This window comes from Monopterus albus, unplaced genomic scaffold (genome assembly GCF_001952655.1).
Source record: "Monopterus albus unplaced genomic scaffold, M_albus_1.0 scaffold60.1, whole genome shotgun sequence".
Lineage (NCBI taxonomy): Eukaryota > Metazoa > Chordata > Actinopteri > Synbranchiformes > Synbranchidae > Monopterus > Monopterus albus.
Genome location: NW_018127940.1, coordinates 823,782 through 850,148, shown reverse-complemented (window position 1 = coordinate 850,148; position 26,367 = coordinate 823,782). Strand labels below are relative to the sequence as shown.

At 39.3% G+C, this 26,367-nt stretch overlaps 1 protein-coding gene and 1 long non-coding RNA gene across 13 annotated transcripts in view; one reads left to right on the top strand and one right to left on the bottom strand.

The window, feature by feature from the left end:
- Nucleotides 1-26,367, bottom strand: part of adgrb3 (adhesion G protein-coupled receptor B3) — a 114,919-nt gene that overhangs the window by 27,929 nt on the left and 60,623 nt on the right. For 10 of the 11 annotated variants that reach the window (XM_020603109.1, XM_020603104.1, XM_020603111.1 and 7 more), the window contains 9 exons: nt 23,885-23,986; nt 18,708-18,814; nt 17,494-17,688; nt 15,670-15,738; nt 12,913-13,021; nt 6,123-6,269; nt 4,684-4,759; nt 2,981-3,083; nt 2,390-2,433 (listed from right to left, as the gene is read on the bottom strand). In XM_020603109.1, coding sequence (XP_020458765.1) covers nt 2,390-2,433; nt 2,981-3,083; nt 4,684-4,759; nt 6,123-6,269; nt 12,913-13,021; nt 15,670-15,738; nt 17,494-17,688; nt 18,708-18,814; nt 23,885-23,986 — 952 coding nt within the window. The remainder of the gene's footprint in view (nt 1-2,389; nt 2,434-2,980; nt 3,084-4,683; nt 4,760-6,122; nt 6,270-12,912; nt 13,022-15,669; nt 15,739-17,493; nt 17,689-18,707; nt 18,815-23,884; nt 23,987-26,367) is intronic. The other variant, XM_020603105.1, reaches the window with a different exon arrangement.
- LOC109961930 (uncharacterized) overlaps nt 24,358-26,367 on the top strand; it is a 77,472-nt gene continuing 75,462 nt past the window's right edge. For both annotated transcript variants that reach the window (XR_002275193.1, XR_002275192.1), the window contains exon 1: nt 24,358-24,899. This is a non-coding gene — a long non-coding RNA (uncharacterized LOC109961930). The remainder of the gene's footprint in view (nt 24,900-26,367) is intronic.

Sequence of the window (26,367 nt, the reverse complement as noted above, 5' to 3'; positions counted from 1 at the left end):
CTTCTGCCTCAGCCTTACAGCTCTGCCGTAGCTGCCTCCAGTATTCAGCTCAGGATTTTCCGTATGTGGACCTCAACAAGTCAGTGCAATGGACAAGGCGGAGGACACAGCTCTCCTTTTGTGAACAACATTTTCATTCTGCTAATTGTCACAGTGAGCACTCTCGTTTGGTTTGAACCAACATGGCTGACAGATGGTGTATTACCCCCTGAATGGGTCCTGAGAGTCGCTGCTATTGTGCAATAGGACGAGCCAACTGTTTGAAATGAACATGATAATCATATCATGGAGTCATTTGGTGGTGCACAGATTGAAATAACTAATAGATCCTCATATTAAAAACTTGGTTTGTGAAAGTCAGAGAAAGAGAACGGAGCAGCGTTGTCCCACTTGTATCTTTGCTGTTCAAAAATAGATCGGTTGCCCTAAAATATCACGATGGAGGGCAGACTATGCACAATTCACGTGAAATTTCCAAGTAAAAATAAAAACCTTATACTGTATAAGCTGTTGCCTAAACTGGTCCACCCACAACTGCTCTTAGGGTTCCCATAAATAAATCAAAAATATTTCCAGGAACTGCTCATCCAACTTCACTTGAAATCCATCGATAGGTGCACACTAAAAAAAACCCCCCGAAATATAATTAGTTTCTCATGGTAGGGATGTGTGTGTGTGTGTGTGTGTGTGTGTGTGTGATATGCTACACAATAATGTGACTTGTTATTGTGTTTTAGAAAAAAAAACACCTCTACCTATCAGGGAATCAGACTGATCTGCAAGTTATGAAGATTAAAATTTCAGTCCTCGTTACTGGTGGCAAGTAGATTTTAATAATGCAGATTCACGAGCTGCGTTCAAAGCACATACGTACATATCAACCATCAGGGGAAGCAAACATGCCTTAAATCACTGGTACTTTGTCAGAAATGCAAAAGAAGGAAAGCAACCCGTGTGTCATCTTACAGAGCACTCAAACAAACCATGGTCTGAGAGGATTCAACACATTCAATGTAAAATGAGGGCATGCACGAGCACTAGTCTTCTGCATCATCCAGTGTGTCCACATGCTTTGTTTACTGTGAATCCTCTGTGCAACAGTATGCAATCTGAATTCCCTGCAGGAAAAGCAGACTTTCCCAATTAAGACTCTATATATAGAGAGACCGTTTCTATGCAGTGAATGCAAATGCAACAAATGGCTGGCCATAAATAGTATTAAAACTAGGGTTTGTTATTATTTTTAAGTGTAATTAGAAAATAGTCACCACCCAGCTAAAGCAGTGAACAGGCCTCCCTCAGTGTAAAGTAACAAAAGTTGACTTTCTTCAGGTGGAAATGCTCCAGCAACTTTGGTTTTATCAGGTGACAAGAACATCGCTGCCAGCTGTTAACTGTGCCAGAGCAGGAAACATTCCAGTGCAAACAAGGTGACCACAAATCACCTTAAACAGCACAACAACAACAAACTCAGGCAAAACTACTCTGGTTTAAAAGGATGCTATCAAGCAACCAAAAGGAAAAGGATCCATTAGGTGTGTAACCATATATGGTGTTGACAGAATATTGCAGTACAACCCAGAACAATACTTTTCTTTGTACTGCTTATGATATTAGATGCTTTCGTGACTGTGTTAGGCCTTTATTAGTCTCCATGATTAGTCTCATGTTTTTGTTTGTGATATTATCCTGTGGCATTTCTTTGTGCTAACACCACTTTCTTGTGTTTTTCATATTTCCTCATTATTTTGGACAGTTTTCCATATGTGACATGGCTCTTCATTATTTGTGTTTTGCTGACTGATTAATATTCCCTTATCAAATGTGTATTTCTTCAGATATTTTTTCCAAAGCAGATGCATAACAATCTGTGTTGTACAAATGTTTGTGTACCTGTGATATACAGGAGTAAACTTATGACTCATGAGTGACTCATGCAGTATAATAAGAGTCTTGACAAAATGGTGACGACATACTGAACACAAGAACAGTGCATCTACAGAACTTTAACAACACTGACTCAGCAACAATGAGGATGCTGAAAAAGGCCACAAATTCAACTACTACAGGATTAAAACAACAAAACTGTCTCAACAAAGCATAAAAACCATAATGTACACTTCACTAGTGCAGAGAACTGAAATGCCCCATAAGGTATTCCTGTTGTTTTGTTCACCTCCTGTAAAATGTGTTGTCATGAACACTGAAGATAAAGGAAGGATGCACACTAACACAAGAGGTGTAACAGGGAACACATACTGTGTATCACATATGTAATATTGAAAACCACTCTGTTGCATTGATATTTAATAGAACACCTTAAAACAATCCCAGGAGTCTCTACAACACAAAGGCATAGTTACAGAAGTGAAGGTGGATGTCCACTTACATTATGGTGCTGTCCCACAGTGCACAGTAAGGGTTCATTGTTCCCTGGAAGGCAGGAAAAGGACAAAATGTTGACCTGGTAAATCAGGATATTAATAGATGATCATTATTGTCACCACTATCATCATCATTATAAATCAACTGCTTATTTGTCCTTCAGTGTGGATCAGATGTGTCTCATGGATCACACCGAAACGGTAACTATAAATGTGGAGAGCACTATCACACACACAGCCACGGGCATGGTCAGACTCATTATCTCCAAGATGAGTAAAAAGGCCTGTGTCATAAAAGGGATTGTCCTTGTAATTATCTGACTGCAGTGCACTCTCCTGACACCGGGCGCTTACAAATTAATTATCGAGCCAATTAACCACCATTGTGTGTCGACTAATGGGAAGTGATATGTGCTGTGGTCATTGTAGAACATTCAGCCACCAGACAAAATCTCTCTTTGCTGAGCAGTCTTTTATCTTTTCTTTTTTTTTTTTTTACCAAAACTAATTAAAAAAACACAAAAATATGTACAAACCTATTATTTATTAGCTAATCTACATAAGGATGACGATGACAGAGTGACTGTGGTGCTTACATTTGCCAGGTGAGCCAGTTCGATTTCTAGATGGGACTCAGTTGCCTTGGGCTCAGGTCTCACAGTCACAGCAATGACCTTGGAGTTCACAACTGTGTGGTTCCTGAGTCAAACACAGATGCCCAAAATATAACAAAATGATTTTCCTCTGACACACTGTTGAATTGTCATTGATGGAGACTTTCTAAACAAAAAGCAGAGGCTTAACAAATATGTGCATATCTTGACATATATTGGCATATACTGTAATCTTAGCCATGTTACCACACTGATATATCCTTATAAAACATCCATCTTATGGATATAAAGTCTGAACATTATGCACCATTTCCTGTGTTGTGGGTGAGACCTACATAAAGAGGTCTGGTATTAAAACTTGATTTAGAGTTTCTGAGAAGATTTTACATGAATATTATAAAGTTAGATTTCCTCTCTGCTAGCTAATCTAATAATCTCAAATTTAGAGTCCAAATTCCTCAGATTAATTCTTAATTTAGCCAAATATCAGTGTCAGGTAATTCCTCTAATGCACCTTGTGTTGAATACTAACCCAAACATCACACTTTCAATTATATGAGGACTTTTAAAAGCTGCCCATTACGTCTCAAAGCAGCCATACAGGCTGTTTGCCAGCAGCGGTGTTCAAAACATCAAAATCAAAGGCTTGCCTGACCTTAATGACACGTTTCTCTTTATTCTGCGCTTTTAAAATCTAGTATTATAGTCCTGTTTCAAAAACCCTCTCCAGCTACTGAACACTTGACAGAATATTCTTTTTATTAGAAGCTGAAGTCCTGGAGCACATCCTACTGGAAAGAAAACTGTCGACTGGAAACAAGAGAGTAGAGGTGAGACTGCAGCGACCTCTGTCTTACCAGCATCACTTGAGCTGAGAACATTTCTATCTGACTTTTTCATATGGCAAAAGTGAGTTTTCTGGACTTATTTTAGGAATGAAAATCAATGATATATAGTTCTCCACTGTAAGCACACTGAAGAGACTTTAGATATTTAGTGGCAAGAAAGCTCTTTTCTCATTTGAAACTTTGCAAGCCTCAAATCTGGCAAATGGAGATCAGCTTATCCTCATGCTTGTCTGCAAAAAGCAAGCTTCAGCGTCCCATTATGAGCTCCTCTCCACATGGACACCTGAAGGCCTGCTGCTCCACCTATAGCATCTGGCCTGAACGATTGTGGAATGACCTCTCTGTCCTTGGGGCGCTGGTGCCAGGGACTTCTCGATGGAGGTCTGGCATCAGGTGCTTGTTTGGGATATTCCACTGCTTTTTTCCAGGAGCTAATGACATCCTTAATTAACTACTTATTGCATGCTACAATAAACTTCAACTAAATTAGAGCTTTAACTACATCAGGGTAAACATAAACCCTTCATTAGCAAGAGCAGCTCTTGCTAGCTATGAGGACACAGTAATAAGAATTATAAACTGAAGTAACTTTAGAACTATAGGAGCACACAGATTTGATTTTTTTCTTTGTTTCTGCCATCTTGAAACTTTTAATTTGATGTCTCTAAGTGGAACATTTCAGGGACACTGGAGTCAGGCACCACCTGTTTTTAAGACTTGATCTACTACTCTGAATAAAAATGGGCACCTTTCCTGCTACCAGAGCATTACATCTGTCTCATATTTCCTCTTGCCAGCAGACCAGAAAATACAGACAGGCAGATATGCTGTCCTTACTTTGGTGAAGGTAGCATGAGTCCAAGAGTCTTGTAAAGAACTGTTCCCAAAATGAAGACAGGGGATCCTTCCATATCTAAAGTGGAAAATGATGCATTAATGAACATTATTGTCAGGCCTTTATACTGTACAGATGTTTATAGCTTCACATCAATGAATCTTTTAAATTAATAAGTATATAAACAAAATCTCCATACTGTCCATACTGTACAAATGATTGACAAATTAAAGGAAAATTCCTGAATAAATGAGTGGTCTCTTCCAGAATGCCCCCATCCACAGGGCATGAGGGGGTCGCTGGATGGTTTGAAGAGTGTGAAAATGATGTGAATCATCTGCTTTAGCCTTCGCAGTCACCAGAGCTCAACCCAGCTGAACACCTATGGCAGGCTTTGGAGCAATGTGTTAGGCAGCGTCTCCACCACCAGAAGAATGGTGTTCATCCACCCAGCAGAGTTCAGAGACTTGTAGAATCAGTGCCAAGGTGCACTGAAGCTGTTCTGGTGGCGTGCGGTGGCCCAGCACCTTACTAAGACACTTCACATTGGTTTTTCCTTTCATTTGTCAGCCATCTGTATTTAATACTATAAAGTTTTGCCTTCCAATATCATGGCCAGTTTTCATAATCCAAGGGTAAGTTTTAATTGGATGTAAAACTTGAGTTATGTAAACCTGCTAGTTCGAAGTGCCAGTGCAGTTTCTGCCAGTAACACTTTAAAAATAGATTTTTTTTGGAAAAAAGTACTTTTTGCAACAGTCTTTGTTGACAAGAAGTGTTGAAGCCTCCTATAGAAGCAGCTTGTTACACTGTCCAAATTAGAGTAGCTGACATTAGGCACGTGTCACAGATCCCTGATTGATCTCTCGTTTTGTTATCTTTGATATATTCCAGATAAGACTGATTACACCAATTAACCAAATTGTCTGGCTCTGGGTTTTGCGATATACAGTGGCAACTGGCAGTGTTTGAAAGGATGATGAAAATGCTGAGTCGATAGAAAACTCAGTGTCTGAACAAGTACCGGCAGGCAAACTGGCTTTGTTCAAAGGCTTGTAGTATTATTTTGCTTTCCTACAGCAAAGGGAGGTGTAGCACAAGACATTAACAAAATACATCCTGTGGAAGAGTTATGTATGTACCCTTGTGAAAGTCTTGTAATGTAAAGTTTTCAACTAAAATCTTGCAGCTTTGCTGAGATATCAAGATATTTACATTTCATTCCTTAGCAGTAGCTATTGTGGATTCACTCTGCATTAATCTCATATTTTTTATCTGCAGATTCTAGAAATGCTACTGCAGGTTTTACACAGAAGTAATCTTTGCATATATATTTTCTGAGACAAAGTCTGTACATGAAAACTGTTCATGCGGCAAATCCCAAGGAGAGATGTGTTGGACTGGAAGTCAGATGGCTTTGTGAAATACATTCAGTCTGTACCTGCTGACTGGGAAACAAAGAGGCTCTTTGGGATGACCACTTTATCTTCGGAGTTCCTGGCCCAGTCAACCATGCCTTTACGACCTTTCATGGGGAAGTTGATGTCAGTCATCACAGACACTGCTGGAAGCCTCTGGATGCTGGCCACTGCAGAATTCAAGCAAACGGACCAGAGAAGAAATACGCGTGGTCAGTGTACTTAATAACAGTATTTATGAGTTTGTAGATTGTCTCATGGACAATGTGAGCCTGCAGTGAAAAATTTCCTAACTCAGCCACACTGGTCACATGTGAATAATTGAACTGAGGTGTGTGTTATGCTAACACACATAGGTGCATGATATTTTAGTATCTATGTGTTCACTTGTGACATGTTTATGTTTATGGCATAAATACAGTACCAGATAGCCTGGAAACAGGAGAACAGCTAGCAGCTCTGACAGTAATTTATTAAATCTCATTTGTTCAATCCATACAAAACCAGAAGTACACAGTAAATACCTGAAGTTGTGGTTGCGCAGGGGTTTTGTACTGCACTATCTCCAGGCTGTTAGCAGAGATGTTGAACAGAACTTGAATAGTTGTGTCCCCCATTTTCCAGCCTTTGTGCTAACATAAACTAACTGGCTATGGCCTCTTGTTTACATTACAGATATGACAGTGGGATCAACCTTCTCATTCTCAACAAGAAAAAGAGTTTTGCACATTTATTTTCCAAAATGTTAAACCATTTCTTTAACCTGTGGTAGTTTTGGAAGTAGCTATCTGATTACTGGAAGCATGTCACATACTTTCAGCTGTGCAGCAGTTGAAAAGTTTCACTTTGCTGTATATGATGTTAACCCTTTTAAGGTGATGTATTATTACACTGGTTTAGTGTAGCGCTACATCACTCTGAAAAGAGGCTTTTTTGTTACATGCTTGTACCTGCTTTATCTCGGTTTGTAGATTAAACACGAGCACGACTGAGCTGACGTTTTCATGCTTCAGAGGTTGTGCAACAGTCAGTAATCCAAATACTAAGACCTACGTTTCAAAACACGGGAGCCTGTTATCACTCCCAAATTCAGAGACTGATCTTGAAATACTCTGGCTGACACAACACAACAATAACAGCTCGTTAACAGTGTATTCAGATGCTGTTCAAGGTTTGTTTACATCAGTAACGTTTGTAAAAACTGAAGCATGATTAAGTTTTCAATCTTGGTAAACTGAGGAACACAGAGACCTTTATTTTTATTTATCAAACTGAATGTGCATGTGAATAAACAGGTCGTTTATATGTCAAAGAAATTCCCAGCTGGAGTCTTAATGCATTCATGAACACATTTACCACAAAGTGCAAACTACACACACAAAGCTACCACTGGCACCCGAGAGCTGGTAGACACATAATCTCTTTAATCACTCTTTCATATTCTCACCTCCCTGCTGAGGTCTCATAAAAGGCCAGACCATGGACTAAGGCAATGACAAGGAAAATATCCAGGATCAAGTGAAAAGGCCTCAGCATTACAACAGGAGGATAAAGCCGTACTGTTCTCTACCTGGTGTCACATCCGGTCCCAGTCAGCTGGTGCTTCAGTAAGGGCAATTTGAGGCTAATCCCACCATTGATGCAAAAGCTTTATTGTTCCTTGTGCTCTGCCAATAATGCAATATGAATTCTGGCAAACCTTCATGTTTTAGTGAAATCTGTGACAGTGAAGGTGTGTGTGTGTGTGTGTGTTTGGGATGATCGAGCAGAGGCATGCCTGAAATCACAGATCGCAACGGGACCCGCCATTTGCAAAGAGGCCTGCTCACAGCACCAGATGCTGGCAGCAGCAGTGACATGTGCATGTGTGTGTGTTTGTGTGTGTTTGCGTTGGTGGTTTTAGTCACGGGGCACACTGTGAAGCACAGTAGGGTGCTAGGAAGACTGTCTCTCAGGGTGGGTTCTGGGTAATTCTGCAGGTAAATGAGGCTTTGCACTTGCCTGATGGGGCTAGACAGCACAAATAAAGCGATCGTTTAGGCTTGTGATGCTTCTAAACACCGATTCAGAGCTATGCTGTATGGTTCATTTTCATAAGAGGAAATTATAGCATTGGTCATTACGTCTGAAAGTGTTCATGGGAGGTTCATCATTACGTTAACTGCTGAAGTCAGACAGCAAATGCGGTTTGCAGAGAAAATAAATTGAACATTTGCAGCCATCGTATGTGTCTGTTTTGCAATTAATCAATATTAATGTCAAAATATTTTCTTGACTATGAAGTACAGCAACACAACAGAACTAAAATGTCAAAAGTGCATTCTATCTCCCTCCTCCTCGAGTTTAGTTGTTTAACATGTTCGAAGCTTCACTTTGTCCTCCAAGTGTTTGTTTGTAAGGAGACAGAATGAGTTGCTGGAGCAGAGAGCCCTGTGTAATCAAGGTTATTTGACTAAAAGTAGGAGGACAGAGGACGATGCACTGGTGACAGCCAGTATTTATTTAGGTGTTGAGAGGCTGCCATAAATTAGTGACAAAATGATGCAGCAATATCTTACTCAGCCAGATGCTCTCCACTTGGCTTCCACTGATGGATCCAGAAAACTTTCCATTCCTTTAATCAAAAGTGCCACCGTGGTGTTAGTTAAAATTACTGTGGCTGGCAACCAAAGACCGTGCTCTGTCCGGGGGTAACACATAAAATCTCAACCCATGTCTTAGCCATGTTTGGTTTAGTGCTTCATTGCTCAAATACACTGACAAATAATGTGAAATGTGACCGGGCCACATTTAGTTGGTTCATTCATATAGTTTAATTCATCACAGTGGTAAAACTGATAAACAAAGAGCATTGTTTTTTTTTTGTTTACTGACTCTTACAACAAACAACTAAACATGTAGTTCTCCTTAGAAGACCTTGATATTTTTATACCATTTTTATACCTTGTTGGTTTTAGTCAGAGGAAGCTCATGGCTGCTACAACTTCAAATAACTGCTCAGAAACTAAATGGCTCCTCAGCCTGTGCTGAGATTTTCCATAAAGCTTGGTCAGAAATCTGCCTGCCCCTGGTCCGCATCATTGTAGACTCTACACGAATCCCAAAGTTTTTATGGCCTAAAATTGTGTTGAAAATTCCTCTCAGAGTTAATAGAGTTGATGTTAGTTAGTTAGTTAGTTAGTTAAGAATTATTCGGGCAGGAAATCTTGTCCAGGTCCAAATCTTTTTTGCAAAAAATTCCTGTGAACAAATTACATAAATACATAAACACAAATTGCATATAGCTCATTCAACCCAGGCCATTATACACAGATACGACAACACTAATTAAAATAGTAACAATCCATTATTGTTAGCGATGTAGGCTAGTAAAGTTTTGAAGTCTCTCAGAGGAATAAATGTTTCTAATTTCAAGTTGTGTCACAGCTCCTCCCAGTAGTGAGGTGCATTGTACTGGAAACCCGTTTCACCGTATTCAGAGTTGGTTTAAAAACAGTCGCTCCTGTGATTTGGTGGTTATGAGTCCTGATCAACTAATGATGTTATATATCACTGCAGCTGAAATAGCAAGGCTTCATACTGTAAATGAAGACACATATATAATGAAGCCCTTTAGATGCCACTGATGACCATCTGACCTTTTCATTTGGCTCACAGTGGTGAGTACAAAAGCTATCTTGTGTAATGAATCAAATGGCACTGTGGTACACAGCATCCACTGGTTTAAGGTCAGTGGAACCAGCAGAAGCATATGGTATCATGTAGCTCCATAATCCAAGACATTATGGTGACTTGTATAATGTTGTTTTATGTTTTCAAAGGAGAAACCAGCTCTGTTTCTGTACAAGAAACCAATTTGAATTTTTAATTTTTTAACAAGATGTTCAATATGTGTTTTGTAGGACAGTCTGCAGTCAAATCAAATTCCTATGTATTTTTAATGCTGGACTGTAAAGAAATAAATAAAAATGCCTGTCAATAAACATTAGGAGCAACATATCGCTATTATGAACAAGAATTCACTTTTCATTGTCCTAATTTTGTGAATTTCAAATGCATTATTCCTGGGGAAAGGAGGCTGTCTGTTCATTGGTAATGCTGATGAACAAAACCAGCTGCAACTCACTAACAAGGTGCACAGCATAATCAGGAAGCCACCTGAAGAACTGTCAGAGGCAAAAAAAAGGCAACTGGAAGCTGCTGTCTTTCTGCAAATTCCTATGCTTTTGATGCACGTACTATGGGAAAGCACTAGGAAAAACAAAACCAAAAGAAATGTAACAAAAACTAACAAAACCAGGGATTTTGAAGTGTTTCTAAAATATGTTGCAGAGCGTAACACATTCCTCTGCCTGCAGGTTATGCCAAAATACATCTTTAGAAAACTGCATTTCTGACAAGAACTGTGAAACAGATTTTGTGTCGATTAGAGTTACAAATTCACAAATACATCACAGTACAGCACATTAGCATTTTGTATGCCTTATAGGTAGCCAATGTTTTTCATAGCTCAGCAGACGTGAAAATACCCTCACAGGTTATCTATCACATTTACTATTATGTCTGCACGTATTTGTGTAAAAGTAACGTTATTGTCGCCCAAGCAGCTTTTCAGAGCAAACTTATTTTTAGAATGATACCCATTTAATGCAGCACCACACCACAATACAACATTATTTTGTGAAATAACTGAAAAATAATCACAAAGATATTGTTCTTTTTTTTTGTTTGTTTCTGTAAATTGATTTTTATAACGTATAGAATCTATAAAAACTAATGGAACTACAAAAACATGTTTAAAAGTGAAAAAATATGGCATTTTATATGTGATTTACAGAAAAATAAAAGCTAAATAAAAATGCCCTAAATCCTGTATAATCCTAATAATGCCTGTTAGTTGAGTTGCATCATTGCTTAGGCCTTATAGTCATATACGTAGCTGATTTATATAATTAAAGTGAAGTTATTATACATTTCGGTTTAGCTATGCAATATACACTGTTGTTTAAGGAATTACCTGAATCAGGACAAAACACTTAATTATCATTTTAGACTCACTGTCAAAGAATAGACTGCATGTAGAAAGCAAAGGTGAGTAAATGCTTTTTTGGCCACAAAAGGAAGGGGTGGCAGTGAGATTGGACGATACCCATTAAGCCAAATTGAAATAAGTGTATAATAGGAGGAGGGTGTAGGAATATTCTCACATCTGTGGAAGAAGTCATTAATGCTTGACATTATGAAATGCGTTCAAGCCTTATTTCCAAGTGTCCATTTGCCTCTCTGTGTTTCATAATGGCATTTTGATGGGTGCATTCAGTGTTGCATGTTTGGTATGCCATTCATGGGGGCTACCTATTCATCATTATGGAAATCATACACCACAAGACCCACTGAGTGTGAGTGTTTGCTAGAAGTGGATCAAATGTTAACCATTAGAAAGAATACAAGGAAGAAACCCCACTTCTCCCAAAGGAATTGCCTACCAATACAGCTGTACATGCTCACATTCACTTGCATGAATAAATCAAGACTGCATTTCTATTATTCCATTCCAGTAAGATACCATTTATGGCTGAGTAAGAAATGAAATGCCACAGAGACCTCAGATCATCCAAGAGGCTGTGCGACAGAAGTTAAAAGAACCCAGGAGAACATTAGGGAAGGGAAATATTGACTCACAACCAGAGATTTTTCTTTTTTAAAGTAGGGGTTATAATCTGGACTGCAATCAGTGGTGCAGAAAAAAATGTTTGCAAGCTCATGTTTGCAAAGAATAACATGTATTGTAATTTCCCTTCTAATTCTGTAACCTTTTATCAGACACTCCCACAGTATGTTTTCAGGACTACTAATCTCACCAGAAACTGATAAACAGTCTTTTTTATACTGTTGCACAACAACATTTCGAATACGCTCTGCCTATCAAGTCTTTCTCAAGACTGCTTCATGTGAATTTTGTTTATCTTGTATCGCTTGAAAATGTAAACCACTGCCTGTACATAAATATGGATGACACATCACCACTTCCCTCCAATATGCAAAAGTGGAACCAAAATATTGTGAATTCAGCAGCTGCCATCTTGGCATTTTGGAACCAGATTCTGCACAGTAGCGACCAAGCAGCTGAGCGATGCATCAGGCCAACAATCAAATTTGTCAAATCAACTCAAACTTACCAAAATGACCACTTGTACACACATCAGGTGATAATATCTGGTAAAAACCATATGTCACCTTTGCAAAACATTAATTTGTACTTTGAGTTTTTAGTTTGACTCATGTCCAATCCATTAACATGGTGGAGGTGGGATTTATGACATACATACACAACACCCAGCCACCCGGGGGCGATCGAGTCATGGTACCTTCACTTCTGGGAGCTATCATGGTGTCCAGATTTTACAGTATACATGTAATGATCTAAACTCAATACAGTACAAAAATATTTTGTATTTAAGATAGAGTAAGTACTGTGTGTGTATTCTGTATAGATCTACTTACAGAATAACTCTCCACTTGTAGGGTTCCTACACCTCAAGCTCTTGATATTGGACTAGGTGTTAAACATGTTTTCATAGGAATTTAGCACATTAAGACCACGAGCTCATTTTTAATTAATATTACTGATTTGCAGTAATTTTACTCCTCCACCCTTACCGTGCACCATTTATCCTACATTAATGGTGGTGGGGAAATTGACACACGGAGTCAGCAGAACATAGGGATTATGTGTCCATGTCAAGTGGAAAAAAAAAAGTTAAAACAAGCTGAGTGGCTGTGGGCCAAGAGGAAAACTAAACTGATTCTTACCCAGGTTCCCAGTCATCAAATAGGCATTGTGGAAATCCTTCATGCCCAATCCAACTATGTGGATAAATTCCTCTATGACCTGCATCAGCTCCACAGCTCCAGGATAGATCTGGACAAAATAAAAAAAATAAAAAACAAGAAGATTCTTTTAATATAAACCATAATAGTAAATGCTGCTATGAATTCATAGATGTTGTAGCAGTGTAAAGTGAAGTTGTAAAGCACATACAAACAAAGAAATATTAAAACTTGTATTAGCTAAATAAACACTGAAGCAACAAGAAAAAGAAAAAGACAAAGCTAAAGACGAAGGTCAGAGTTTTGGATGTTTAAATTAAAATTTCTTGTGCAGTGTGTGCAACAAATTACACATTCGTCCACAACAAATGATACAATTTTCAAGCTGGTTCTGTAGCTGAAACAATTAGTCAGTTAATTTGATTGACAGAAATGTAATCAGCAGCTACGCTGATTATCAATTGATTTGGCCACTAAAGTAAAACTGACAAAAATGTACTTATTTATTCAATTAGCAGAGGCAAGCATTCAGCACCACGGACAGCTCCTCAGCACCATCAGTGACACTGCCGGTCTGATCGGCTCCTTCCTCCACGTCAGTAAATCCAAGGCACGTGAATCCAGTGACTGGCCTTCAAAATACTGGACCACTGTCCTAGCTAGTACTGTGGTAGTACCATGATTGTAGGACTGTGTAGTTGTGTCATACAAGACAACATAAATACCGGACTCTTAACACAAAGTATCAGCTATGTGGGGCAATGCTGCAGCAACATTTCAAAATGTCTATTAGCAAAATGTGTCATGTTATAGAAATATTATTGTAGGATTTGGACAAATGTGTGACCACACAATAATATGTCAGGCAATTAGAAAGGCCACTGAGTGGCATTTAGCAATTAACACCTCACTCAGGGTTGCTATTCAACCAACACTTGAGGCAGGTATCTCCCTACTTGGTAACACTGTTCTGTGTGCACACATATGCTTCTACATGTGTCACCACTAAGCCAAGCAAGCGTCTCAGTGATGCTGAGGTTGAAAGCCTCTGACACAGCAGAGTGAAAGCCATAGTGGGAGAGAAAAGCACATCACGTCGCCCCTTCCGGCATGTCTGACGCACAGTGCAGTCATGCTCATTCTGCTGGTCTCCATGGCAACCATGAGACGTGAAGGCAGTGCAGGGAAATGGCTGCAGTGGAGGTTCTGTAGACAGAGCTCTTCCTTTCCTTGCCATGGTAACAGTGACAGGAGGTGAATATATAGTGATCTCTGCACAGAGCCAACTCTACAGCCAGTAAAACCTCATAATGAGGTGTTTCATGTGCATATTTTGAATGTCCACAGCACACAGTGTGTGGGTGCTCTGTAAACTGAGTTCAGAACACTCATTAATGCAAGAAAAACCAGCAAGTGAGAAAAAGCGATGGCTGTGAAGTCCAAGCTTCGCCTGTTGAAATAAGACAACACTGATTACCCAATGTCCACTTGATATAGTGCCAAAACTGTGAAGCAGCACTCCTTAGACAGGCACATTAATAACTACAGAAATAACTAACCATTCACGTAACTCTTCTGGGTGTGTAGTCACAGAGACAACTTTGCCTCTTTTTATATTTTGTCTGATTTGTCTCTCTCTTGCTGATGCATTCTTACCTATGAAACTGCTCATTTGTGAGCACCTCTCACCGACAACCTTCTTTTATGGCCTGCCAAACTAAAGCTGCAGTGAGCAAACACCTAATTACTGCCTGTAGAGACAGCCAGGGCTGGCACTCCTGGCAGAGTGTGAGCCATCTGCATTTCCATACCATCTTAGTTGAAATTGGGCATGGAGTGAAATAGAGACAAAAGAGATCTGACTGATTTTAAGACACCCCCTCAGTCATGTGTCAGCACAGGTGATACCTAATTTAAGTCAATTTACCAACAAAGGTGACAACATAATGCATAGCCTCTGCTGACTTGCAATCATCACAGATGATATCTCTGTCAGAGTGTGAATGTGTGTGATTTCAGGGTTCAGGTTGTCTCAGATAACATTGGCAGTTTTGAAAATGAGAGTCTTCACCTCTCAACCTGATAAATGAGTCCAACAGAGGATGTAATCAGAAGCCAGTCTCCATGGATAAACACTGTACTCTAAAAATATGTTGCCCTATACTCAGATTTTGATTTTCAGTACATTACTGCAGCGCTGCAGTCTGTTGTCCATGCATGGATACTGAGAATATGTTTTTTTTTATCATAATGCTACTGCAGATGATGTAGCTGCCTTACTATGTCAAAGAATAGCAAATGGAAAAAAAGACTCTTTAGCCACTGTAGTACATGCAATAAAATGTTTAAATAATGTGTTACTATGATAAAAGTCAACTTCATAGTCTAATCACGCTGGCTGATGATGATGATCTGTATTATCTGGGTGAAACAACGTGTGTGCAGAAGAAATAAGTCCTGCAGTGTTACTGCCTGGACAGTGTCTGTGGCAGTGCTGCTGCCACCAAGTGGAACTTTGAGGAACTAGCTTTCTAAATGAGACCAGATGTCATTGCTGGTAGATGACCTCTCAAAATGATATACCTAATTTTGACATTATCTCAACACCGACCTGACTTTTCTTTATCTCTGCTATTCAGATGGAGCAACTGCAAACAAGCTTTGAGTTCATTTTTGAGGCACACAACATTCATGCAGAAACTTGGATTATTGACTATAAGTGTCCTGTCGCATGCTTACCTTTTGAGCATCTTCCCATTTCTCCTTATTCTCCTCCTCCAAGAGGTTGCTGATGATTTGAAAGAAGTTCTGTAGAGATGATGAAAGGGAGAATACATAATACACCCACACACAAGTATTACAGACACTGCAGTAAGATGCTTTTAAATTATGACACAAACACTATACACTCAAACAAGACCTGTTAAGGATCATTTGCTGACATTTCTGAGGATGTCTATAAGGGAATAATGACAGTCCCTGCAGGGCTCAACAGCACCAAAGAATTTGACATTGAGACCGTGATGGTAAACCATCAGAGAAAAGATGAACTTTGTGAATCAGCTGTGACAAAATCACATCTTAAATCTCAGCAGCTTGCAGCAAACACTTGATGCTGGAGAAGCACAAGCTGCAATCAGAAAAAAAAATGATGAAAGGGAATGTTCGAGCAGCTGTGCGGATTGTCTTCTTCAGCAGCGGAGAGCAGGGGCTGCTGGAGGTGAATGCCTGCAGTAGTAATAGGACCCCTGTCTGATCTTTAGCCTTGTTATTTTCTCTGGTCTACAATATGCCTGAGGGAGTGGCTCTCTCTCTTGACACAGGCTATCTTGTTTTCTACTTGAATGCTTATGCTCCCTCTGGTGGTAATGTGCCCACTTTAACACTGCATTAGCGCAGAGACACATGGAGGGGGTGGGCTGGCTGACTGCTCTCCTGTCTGCCCACACACACTAGAGCTCTCATAATAACTAGAGACAGGATGTTTTCCTCATCTCATAGATTTCCTATGGTGGGAAAATGGCTGAATGGGCCTTAGGTTGCCCATGCATGGCCAATACATTTGGGTTTTATTTCTGCAGAATATTAGCAGCAGATCATACATCTAATATCCACTGGGAACTGATGATAAATCTGCTTAAAACCAGCAGAAAACTACAGGAAAGAGCACCCCTGACATTTTGTAATCCAAATACCACCGCACTTTGGAAGTGTATAATTAAGTGCATTGAACATTTTGGTGATTTAATTACCTACATCCTAGTTTGAAGTACAAACTGTGTGCCATCTGCATCCTATGACATTCAAAAGATGCTGAAGCTCATGTGTGTCTAGTGCCACTAGTTGTAATATAAGTGTAGTGTAGCTTGTTTTTATCTTTCCTCGTGTACTATGCTGGAGAACAACTCGACTTCGATTCATTAGCAAATCAAGGTTAGAAACTCAGAAAAGAACTGTAATGGGAAATTAGGTTTTCCATTAACACACATTCAGTACAATAATCAAAGCCTTGCTCAGCTCTGTTAGCGTACCTTCCCCTTAGGTCACTAAAAAACCAGCATGAGCTAAACACATGGCTAGGCGTATACACACAGAAACAACATACACAAATTGTAAATGGCACACAGGATAGCACAAAGATCACTAAGATAAGGGTGTCATTGAAAATGACAGAGCTCTGGGACCATAAATTATCTTATTGGTGGTGGTGGTGGAGCTTTAGCTATAATCACCATTATCCTATTGATATAAAGAGGATCAAGACTGCAATCAACCTCAATGTGATGAGATGAAACAGCTTAGGATGTGGAGGAGATCTCTTGATACAACAGAGCCAGGTTTTGTTCTGTTGTTTGGTCAGTCTTTGTGCTATTTTGGGCGGGTTTTTTGTTTGTTTGTTTTATTTTGGGGGTTTTTTTTTCCTCGTATATAACAGTGCTGGTAGCAAACATTACCCTTATCCAACCAGTTATTTTGACAGAGTAGCTACATGTCCAAGCCACTATACAGTAGAGCATGAATATATTTCAATGCATGTGCATGTGTTAAAATAAAGCCACTCACTTGCACATCATCTGAAGACGGCTCATAGCTGGCCCTCTTGAAGGTCTCTGTCACATTGCGTAGTATTTCCACAGAAGACAGCAGGTCACCAGCATAGAAGTTCCTCCTCTGGGTGAGGTCCAACAGGTTTTTTGTGACCTGGGACATCCCATCCCCTGCCAGCATCCTCTGGCCCTTAGCAAGGTGCCCCTGAACCTCCACAAACAGGAGAAGAAAGAACTTGGGGCATCGATGTCATCCGCAGGTTTGCAAGATACATGCTAAGCTGCACTTTTGGAGTAAACGGAGTGTGAAAAATGAGGAAAAAAGACTCTAAGGCCTGTTACGTGACACATATCTAAGCCAGACTGAAATGCATTTTGCCTCGCAGATGTTTTGAAATGAGCCAATATGATTAAAAGAGTTAACTGAAGCAGAAGACACACATCTAGCAAAAACTGCACAGTGAAATGACATTTCACATCACTGCACAGGAGTTTATGTCCATGAATACACATTCACAGGTGTGGCGCTCTATGTGCTATGTCAGCTCTTCTGAAATATTTTATTTTTAACAGTAAGGAAGAGTTACCGAAATCACCTATTCCAGGCTAAAGGCAGGCACACTAAAGCAAAATGTGTTTAAAATGATGCAATAAAATCTGCCCAGACTTTAATAAAAAAGAGCTATTTTTGTGATTAAGATATCTCTTACATGTAATGAAAAAAGGCAGAGAGAGAAAGAGACAGAGAGAGAGAGATTCACACCAGTTCTTTAGCTTGAAAAGAACTGACTCTTTTAGATATAAGGTTGATGTCACCAAGTTTCTTAACTTTGTTACCTGATTTCTCTATGGTGTAATACTTGCTTTGAATGAACAATATTGTATCTTAATTTACTTTTGCAAATACTGTTTAAAATCTTAATAACATTATAAAACAATATTTAGAATTTTTCTTCTAGCCTTTATATTTTTGAGATTATAGTATTTGAACAAAGACAAACACAGAAAACATGACGGAAACACTAAATTATACAGTTTAAGGACTTGATGATGACTGTTCATCACAAAGAAGAAAATGGCAAAATCAGTATTACATTTTGCTCCCTTATCGAAGGTGGTTAATCTCTGGCTATGGTGTGATGAGAATCGGGGGGAGGGGAAAACACTGGGGAGGTAATTTATGACACACTGGAAACAGAGGCTGTGAGAGGGAGCTGACTTTGCACCTACTGATTGCTGCAAGTATCTGAATTCATTTGTTATGCATCGAGCATAGCTGGGCTGCTCCCAGAAGGCCATACCGCGGTGATCCAAAGAGCAGCGTCGACTAGTGGTGCCTGCGGAGGGGAAGAGACAGCGACAGATTTGCAGAGGAGCGAGGAAGGGGTGAGAGGGCAGTTGAGGATGCAGGAGGGTATGTGGGAGAGAGGCAAAAGAAAGGCAGGTGGATGTGGTGACATGGAGCGAGTTTAGATACAGGAAGAAGGGAAGGACAAAAAGCAGAGAAAGACAGAAATATTCATTCTTTTAATTAAAGCTGTCCATTTTCTGTCCATCAGTCACCATCAGATTTTGATGGCACCCATTAGTTTTTTGCAGTGGAGTTGAGACACATAGAAGGGGGTGGGGTGTTCTGGGAGCAAAGTGCTGCAGTATTTGAACAGAATTTCTTTTATGAGCAGCAGACACAGTCCCATGGTTTTTAATAGATACAATGTGTGCTGTGTTAATGCAACATACAGTGGATTACTGAGGCATGCAGGAGCTCAGCTGTGGTTGCCCTCAGGCATTTATATAGTGATGCTTAAATACCAGCGCCACCCCAAATCCACTTATCCTTATATTGCCATGAACCTACATAGAGGTTCAGCATTACACCTTCTCAGCTGTCGACCTGGTGGAGTGGACACACATCGCCCCGCCACTCCAGTGCAGGCATTTGACATCCTGAGGAAAACTCCCACAGTACAAAGCACTTCCTCTCTCACACAATCCCTTCGCTATCTCTTGTTCTCTCACTGTCCCTGTCTTTCACACACTAACACACACACAGACAGAGAGAGAGAGAGAGAGAGAGATAAAAACCACACCTCCTACACCCACCTTCTCCACTGCTACTTCCTGGTGATATGCACTGAAGCCACGAGTGCACACAAAACATCATTACATGCCGGGAGCGCCCATGCAGCACTATGAGACAACCCAGAGGGCAGCAGGAGAGGCCCACTGCTTTACACTGTGCTGAGCATCTGGCTCCCTCCTATCTGGCTTCACCTGGATGGTTTTACTTGCTTTCATAATCCACACTCCTACTGTTTAAGGACACCAGCTCTCAGAAAAATATTGTCACACTTTTTTTTAAATCATCTTTTAGACCATCACACATAAAAATAGCAGTAAACAGTTTATTTTGTGATAGCCTAATGCCCAGACATTATGGATTCAATTCAGTGTTTTGGCTCTGATGTTTCTAAAGGTCACTGTAAACTGAGAAAGACTGTGTGTGTTTAGTAGGGACTGGTAAAAAATTACTCAAATAACAAATCTGAATTTTGCTTGTGTATTGATATATAAGATGATTTTCCACAGCTACAATACGTTAGTTTTTTGGCTCTGATTTCATTTATTTTGATATTGTAAGATGTTGCGGTTTTAAAGTGAAAGCAGCAGTACTGCAAGATACAAATGGACCAAAGTCAAAATCATTTTAAAATATGAAATGCCTGGATAAGAGTTTCGGTTTTTGTTTACACAACAGTTTTGAAAGGAAACATCATGGATTTTGAAATAAATAAATAAATAAACCCTCCTGGTTGTGGTTTATTAGTTACATAAAATAAAACCCAATACCACACTTGCAGCCATTTCATAATAAAAACAGCCCATAAGCACTTCTTGAGTTCTCATGGGACATGCATTACTGAGGTGGGAGGAAGCATCATTAAAACAGCTTTCACCTACACTCACTGAAGAAAAACGGCACAGCCTCTCATTGTCATTTCATCAGTTTTGTAAATTTAATAGATCATAGATTTTTTTCTTAAACTTGTCCACTTTCACAATTTACAGATTTCTTAAAATTTATTTGGTTTTATATGGAAAAAATATGCAGTACCATTTTCATTTATTTCAAATTGGATCCTTCTTCACTTTGATTCATGTCACACAGGACCAAACAGGGTCAGAGATGAGAACATGGCTTTCTCTGTGAACTAATCTGTCATCCATTCTTACATTATCAATGATGTACTGTATTAACAGCAACTTTAGAATGAAATATAGGTCAGTGGAGATGCATTTGATCAAAACCAAGGCTGCGCTCCACCGAGGAACTGACCTGTTGCTGTCTGGTTTTACAGCATCCACTGAAGGACAATTTCTATTCAAACAATCCTCTGAGACAGGAGGTTAAACCAGTGTTTACTGACTGAGGAGTCAGAGGTGAGGCATTTCTAAAACACTTTGTGAGAAAGATTTTTGTGTATCGAGTGTAATCCAGTGGTGGAAAAACAGCTAAAATCCCTAGCTTTTTTTGTTAAAAAAAAAAAACTTTAAACAAAAAAAGGATCATCCTTACATGTCACAAATTCTAAAGGATGTTCTTTAATTTACTTGCTAGAGAGTACGGGACCATATTTCTGTGCATTAAACTGTGAAAAGTTTGTTTAATAGCTTGTGGTTCTGCCACTTTAATTGCTCCCTCTTTCAGCTGGATGACAACATTAATTGATAATTGGGTCTTTCACTAGGCAGGTGCATAAAATATTACATATGAAACCTCTTCTGCAAAATAACTAGTAACCTCAAGTACAGTAACAGTGCAGCAAAAACTGCATGTAAAAATAATGCTTTAAAAATGTACAGTAATTACTTGAACAGTATATGGTGCTGGAGAAGTAGAACCAGACGTACCTTTCAGTGGTATTCAGTATATTTGACATATATAGTCTTATTTCATCCTTCATAGCTCCACAGAAATAAGAGAAAATGAGGTATATAGAGCAATTCTGTGCAACACTGTCAACTAAAGAAATTCAGAATTCACATTTTTAATAAAGCACTTTTCTTAATTTTTGCTGCTATTTCAGAACCTTGGTCTCACCCAGTCCCCTCTGGACTGGCTGACTAGTTTGACAGAAGGCTGCTGTAAGTGTTCGTTATGTGTTTACTAATGTATAAACCTTGAATGACACAACGAGACCAAATTCATCTGCTGTGTGTATGTATCCTCTTGACTTTTCCTCCCTTCTAGCCTCTGGTGACAGATGTCATCCACGATGACTGAGGCAGCGCCTACACCCCTGCGCTGGGTGCCGTTCCTCTGATGACCTTGATGATGCCAGCGACTCTGACTGAGCAGGCGCTGATGCCCCTAACGCATTTGAATGCTTCATCCAAGCAATCTCAGTGCATTCAGGTCACACATTTTATGTTGCCTTTTCTGATCAATATTTCATCTTTGTTTTCCTGTGCTCAGCAGCCATTTCTGTTTATGCTAAAAATCGGAGGACTGTCTGTGAGCGGTTTGGTTTCTTCTTACATTTTTTCTCACTAAGGTTTTGTTGGTTTGACCTTGATCTAATTACAGGTCAAAAGTTGGGGAGTGTTATTTTCATTTATAGTTTCATAATGTGGGCTTTGTGAAACCTGCTGACACTGGAACCATGATTAATGGCTTTACAAATAAACTTGACCTGACCTGAACTATTGTCCAACAAGATCTTGTTGCTAGTGGTCACTGCCAGCTTTAACAGGGAGAGGCACTCTGCTTGAGCATAAAATATGTCTGCTACCTCTTAGTTTTTCTTTTATCATTAAACTGTGCAGGCATGAGAGGAGCTGATTCTCTAGTAAAGTGGTAATGCACCCTCATATTATCATTCTGAGCATGTTGTTGTACACCATACCGGTTCCGCCAACAATGACAGTCACACAGAACTCAGCTCTCATTTACTGCAGTATGTGTTGACCTACTGTAGGTTCATTTAAAAAACAAAAGTATATAGGTAGCAACAGCTGTCATGTCTCTGCAGCAGTATCCAAAATCAGATAGGAAAACATTAAAGTCCAGGATTCACAAAAATAGAACTTTTACTTCCTTTATGCCCTTCATTAATTAGTAAAGGTGTTAAATTTCCAACACAATCATAGAGAGAAGAAGAAGAAAAAGAAAAAAACATAAACAGCCCTGGCAGGAAAGAGCTTTGTAGTGCCAAACCCTTATTAACCATAAAACTATAATGTCAAGCTGGAAAGCTAATGTCATGCTACTAAATCTTACTCTGCCGCAGGTAAGCCATCTGAAAATGACAGCGTGTTAGCTACTGCATCTAGTTTGCCAGTTAGCCATTTTATGGTTGTAAAAGAAATGCCACTTCAGAACCCTATACTCTTTATAGTTTTACAACAGCTTACAGCATCAAACCAATGTGTAACTTTAGCACCCAGCAGTGCTTCATTGTCCTGCTGTCTGTCTTTTGCAAATTGACCTTCAGCAAGAACAAAGGCATGGCATCTTTACAGCATCTTTATCAGGAGCTGCATTGCTTTTTATCCCTTTCCATCTTCCCCCTCCTTTCTCTTCTTTTCAAGAGCTGAGTGTCAATCTCGCCCTGTTAGAGAACTTGCATCTTCTGCTCTAATGCTCTTCTCTCCGTGCTCATATAAAAACGTCTGCTTAACATCTGAAAGTGGACCTCAGTGTGTTTTTCTTCAAGAATGCTCTGAGATTCTCAGAGTTGCTATTTTTTTCTATCCAGTACACAAGCTATGCGCTGACGGGTAAAGGCATGAGTTACATCACTGCATGTGGAAATGAGATGAAGGGATGAGTGCGTTCTCCTTGAATACTTTCTCCTCAGGAGTGTAAAGTTTGGGAACCAGATATAATTTTTTTCATCATTTCCTGAATTTATACACCATGCGAAAATATGCCAGTAAGTTAAAAAGCAAAAGGCATGCTCTGTGCTGTAGATACACTAAAGCACAGCCTATTGTAACAGTATTCTAGCATTTTTCCTTATAAACTAGCAAAATTGCTATCATCATGATGTGTATTAAATTGGATGCCATAACAATAGTGTAAAAGTGCAGGGTAATTCTACCACTGTAAAGTGACAGTTGCCCTTTTTGGTAAATCAGTCTGATTTAAACAGCCATTCTTTGAAAATAAGTCTAATTTAGGTCAATCACATACAAATGGTGAATCTGCTGTACATCGCCATCATTTTATTGGAGGAGTTCTCCTTACACCTGCACACACTTTGGGTCACAAAGTCAAATAAACACAAGACAACAAGCCCAAATTCATCTATGGAATTCTCAATTGACATTACACGAATACAATTTACAAAGTCAGTTAACATAACAAACAATAAAATAAGAAATTGAAGATAGCTCATCCTTACCTGTGGCATTGGGTGGACATCTATTAAAGGCCAGCTCTCCTGAAGGTGTCCGTCTCCACACCATTGACACTGCATAGTCCTCAGGACAAATCTCATATGGTGCTGAATTAAAAATGGTACGAGTGTTATAACACTTATCGTCACTGCAAACTGTTTTTCAGCTCCAATATGATGCAATAATTATTTCATATTACATATAAGCATATATGAAAATCAAATCAAATCATAGTTGCATAGTACTGGAGAATATGAGCATGGCATTTAAAGATTATGAATTGGCTATATACTCTGTAGCATATGTAGCCTCTTCTTTAATCACAACTTTTGTGAGTGTAGATGCTCTATAATTATAACAAGAATAAGTGTTTACTGTTTATGTTGGAACACTGTATTCTTTTCTTTACTTCGGAGAATGGAAACGTCAAGTGACTTTATATTTAGAACGCCACGTAGCGTTAGAGGGCACGCGCCATCATGTGGGGGCACGCGCAATCACCTGGCGGCACGGGCAGGCCCTCGGGACAACGCACAAGCACATATAATGTAAATAAATATTGTAAAACAATGCAAAGTCAGCTGAGGGATTAATTACGTGCTACCATTAAGGTTATCGCAATTGTACCTCCTCATATGTTTAAGATTTGCACCACCCAGGCAGGCAAAGTTATAAAAATCAAACACACACCCCTAGCATTCACTAATGTACAAGTCTAGCTTCGGGAAAATGCTTCATTCAGACTGCCAGGGACAGACGAAGGCAAAAGCGAGACTCGGAATACAACGTTTAAAACCGAAGAACCTGGGTTCTTCCGTGTTTGTTCTGCGTCCTTGAGCGAATGGTAATGAGCTAAAACAACAAAGAGGACGCCGTAGCTGCACAGCGGCTCTTCCTTCAACACTGTGGCGCCACGATGGACTTTTCCACATTTGAGAATTAAAAAGCCAAGAAATTTGACCAAGACTGATCGTGCATAACTTTGCACAGTGCAATGCCACCACAGTGTTGTTCAAATGGGTGAGTACAGTCATTTCACTACTCGCTGATGATGAGTTGCAAGTTACAGTGATGTCACGTAAGCACAGTCTTGTGTGTTTACATTAGTTGTGGTGTTTACAAATGTACACGCTCGCTCAGCTGAAGTGCGCGTTCATTATTGTTGCACTCGCGATGATATTTGTTTGGCTTGTACGGCTACAGATACATATGCATGTGTGATATTACAGAAACACGCTTCACTATACTGTTGAGAGGTGAATTGCCAAAGCTGGTTTATGTCTGTGTCAGTGTCCCAGCTTTTCCTTTTATTGTTGGTTATTTTTTATGGCGTGTGCTATTTTCTCATAGATTATAGGGAGACTGTGCCTAGGATAATTGATTGCAAGTTACCATGTAGCAGCACAGCTGTTTGTTTATATTAGATTGTTTTCAAAACTGCACATACAGTATATTCCCTGTTTTGAATTAGCCCATAATAGTTGTTGGATTGCACGTTTTGCTGTTTATATTGCCTGTACAGTACAGCTATGTGCTCCATTCCTCTGACTGTTTAGTTATTGATTTATGTCCATGTTGCTTCTGCCACAGTGTTCATGGCCTTTTTGTTGACTGATGTTCATTTGTGCTGGTGCTATTTTCTAACAGATTATAGTGATGCTATATGTACTGTATTTTGGTCAATATTGAGCTCATGATTGTTTAACACAATTAATTAATACAATTAGTGACTTAGTAAACGTCATGGATTTGTTGAACAACAACAAAACAGTATTGTATCTGTAGGTTTTCTTGCAGCCTATATGATTCAACTGCATAACAAATTAAGTATTCCATCTACGTACATGTGATTGACGGTTAAGAGAAAATTACTTATTACCCTATATTTAGTTTACAAATGAATCGTTGCTACTTCAGGTTAACAGTATTGCCTGTCATAACCTGATGAATAACCCAGTCTGTTGGCACACTGTGATGCAGCCACATCCATCCATCTGTCATCTTTCCTTCCGGCTTTTACTTAACAATTAGCTATTATAGTATCTTAACAAGCTCGCTGTAGTTTGTGGCGGTGGATGACAGACTACGGGCAAAGCTTACGTTATTGCTTCTCTGCAGGTTGATTTGATTTATTCTTTCAAGCATGTAAAACAGTTGATATGACAACACACATAACTTTACACATAATCCAATATCAATTTGCTTATACCTAGTACATGCTTGAATGGAGTAGGAAGAAGTCAGACTTATCCAGTCCTACCCCATGACATCATCTTACCATCATTGGTTTGCAATCAGTGAATGATTCACTTCTGCCCACACACATATTATACTAAAAAAAGATTATAACAGTGTTAGCATTAATACATCACACAAGTAATATACTAAAGAATTATTACAAAGTGTACACCACACTCACAATGTTTCATCTAATTAATCATTAAGCCTGTTCTTGCATATATCTTGATTGACACATACCTTTATATTT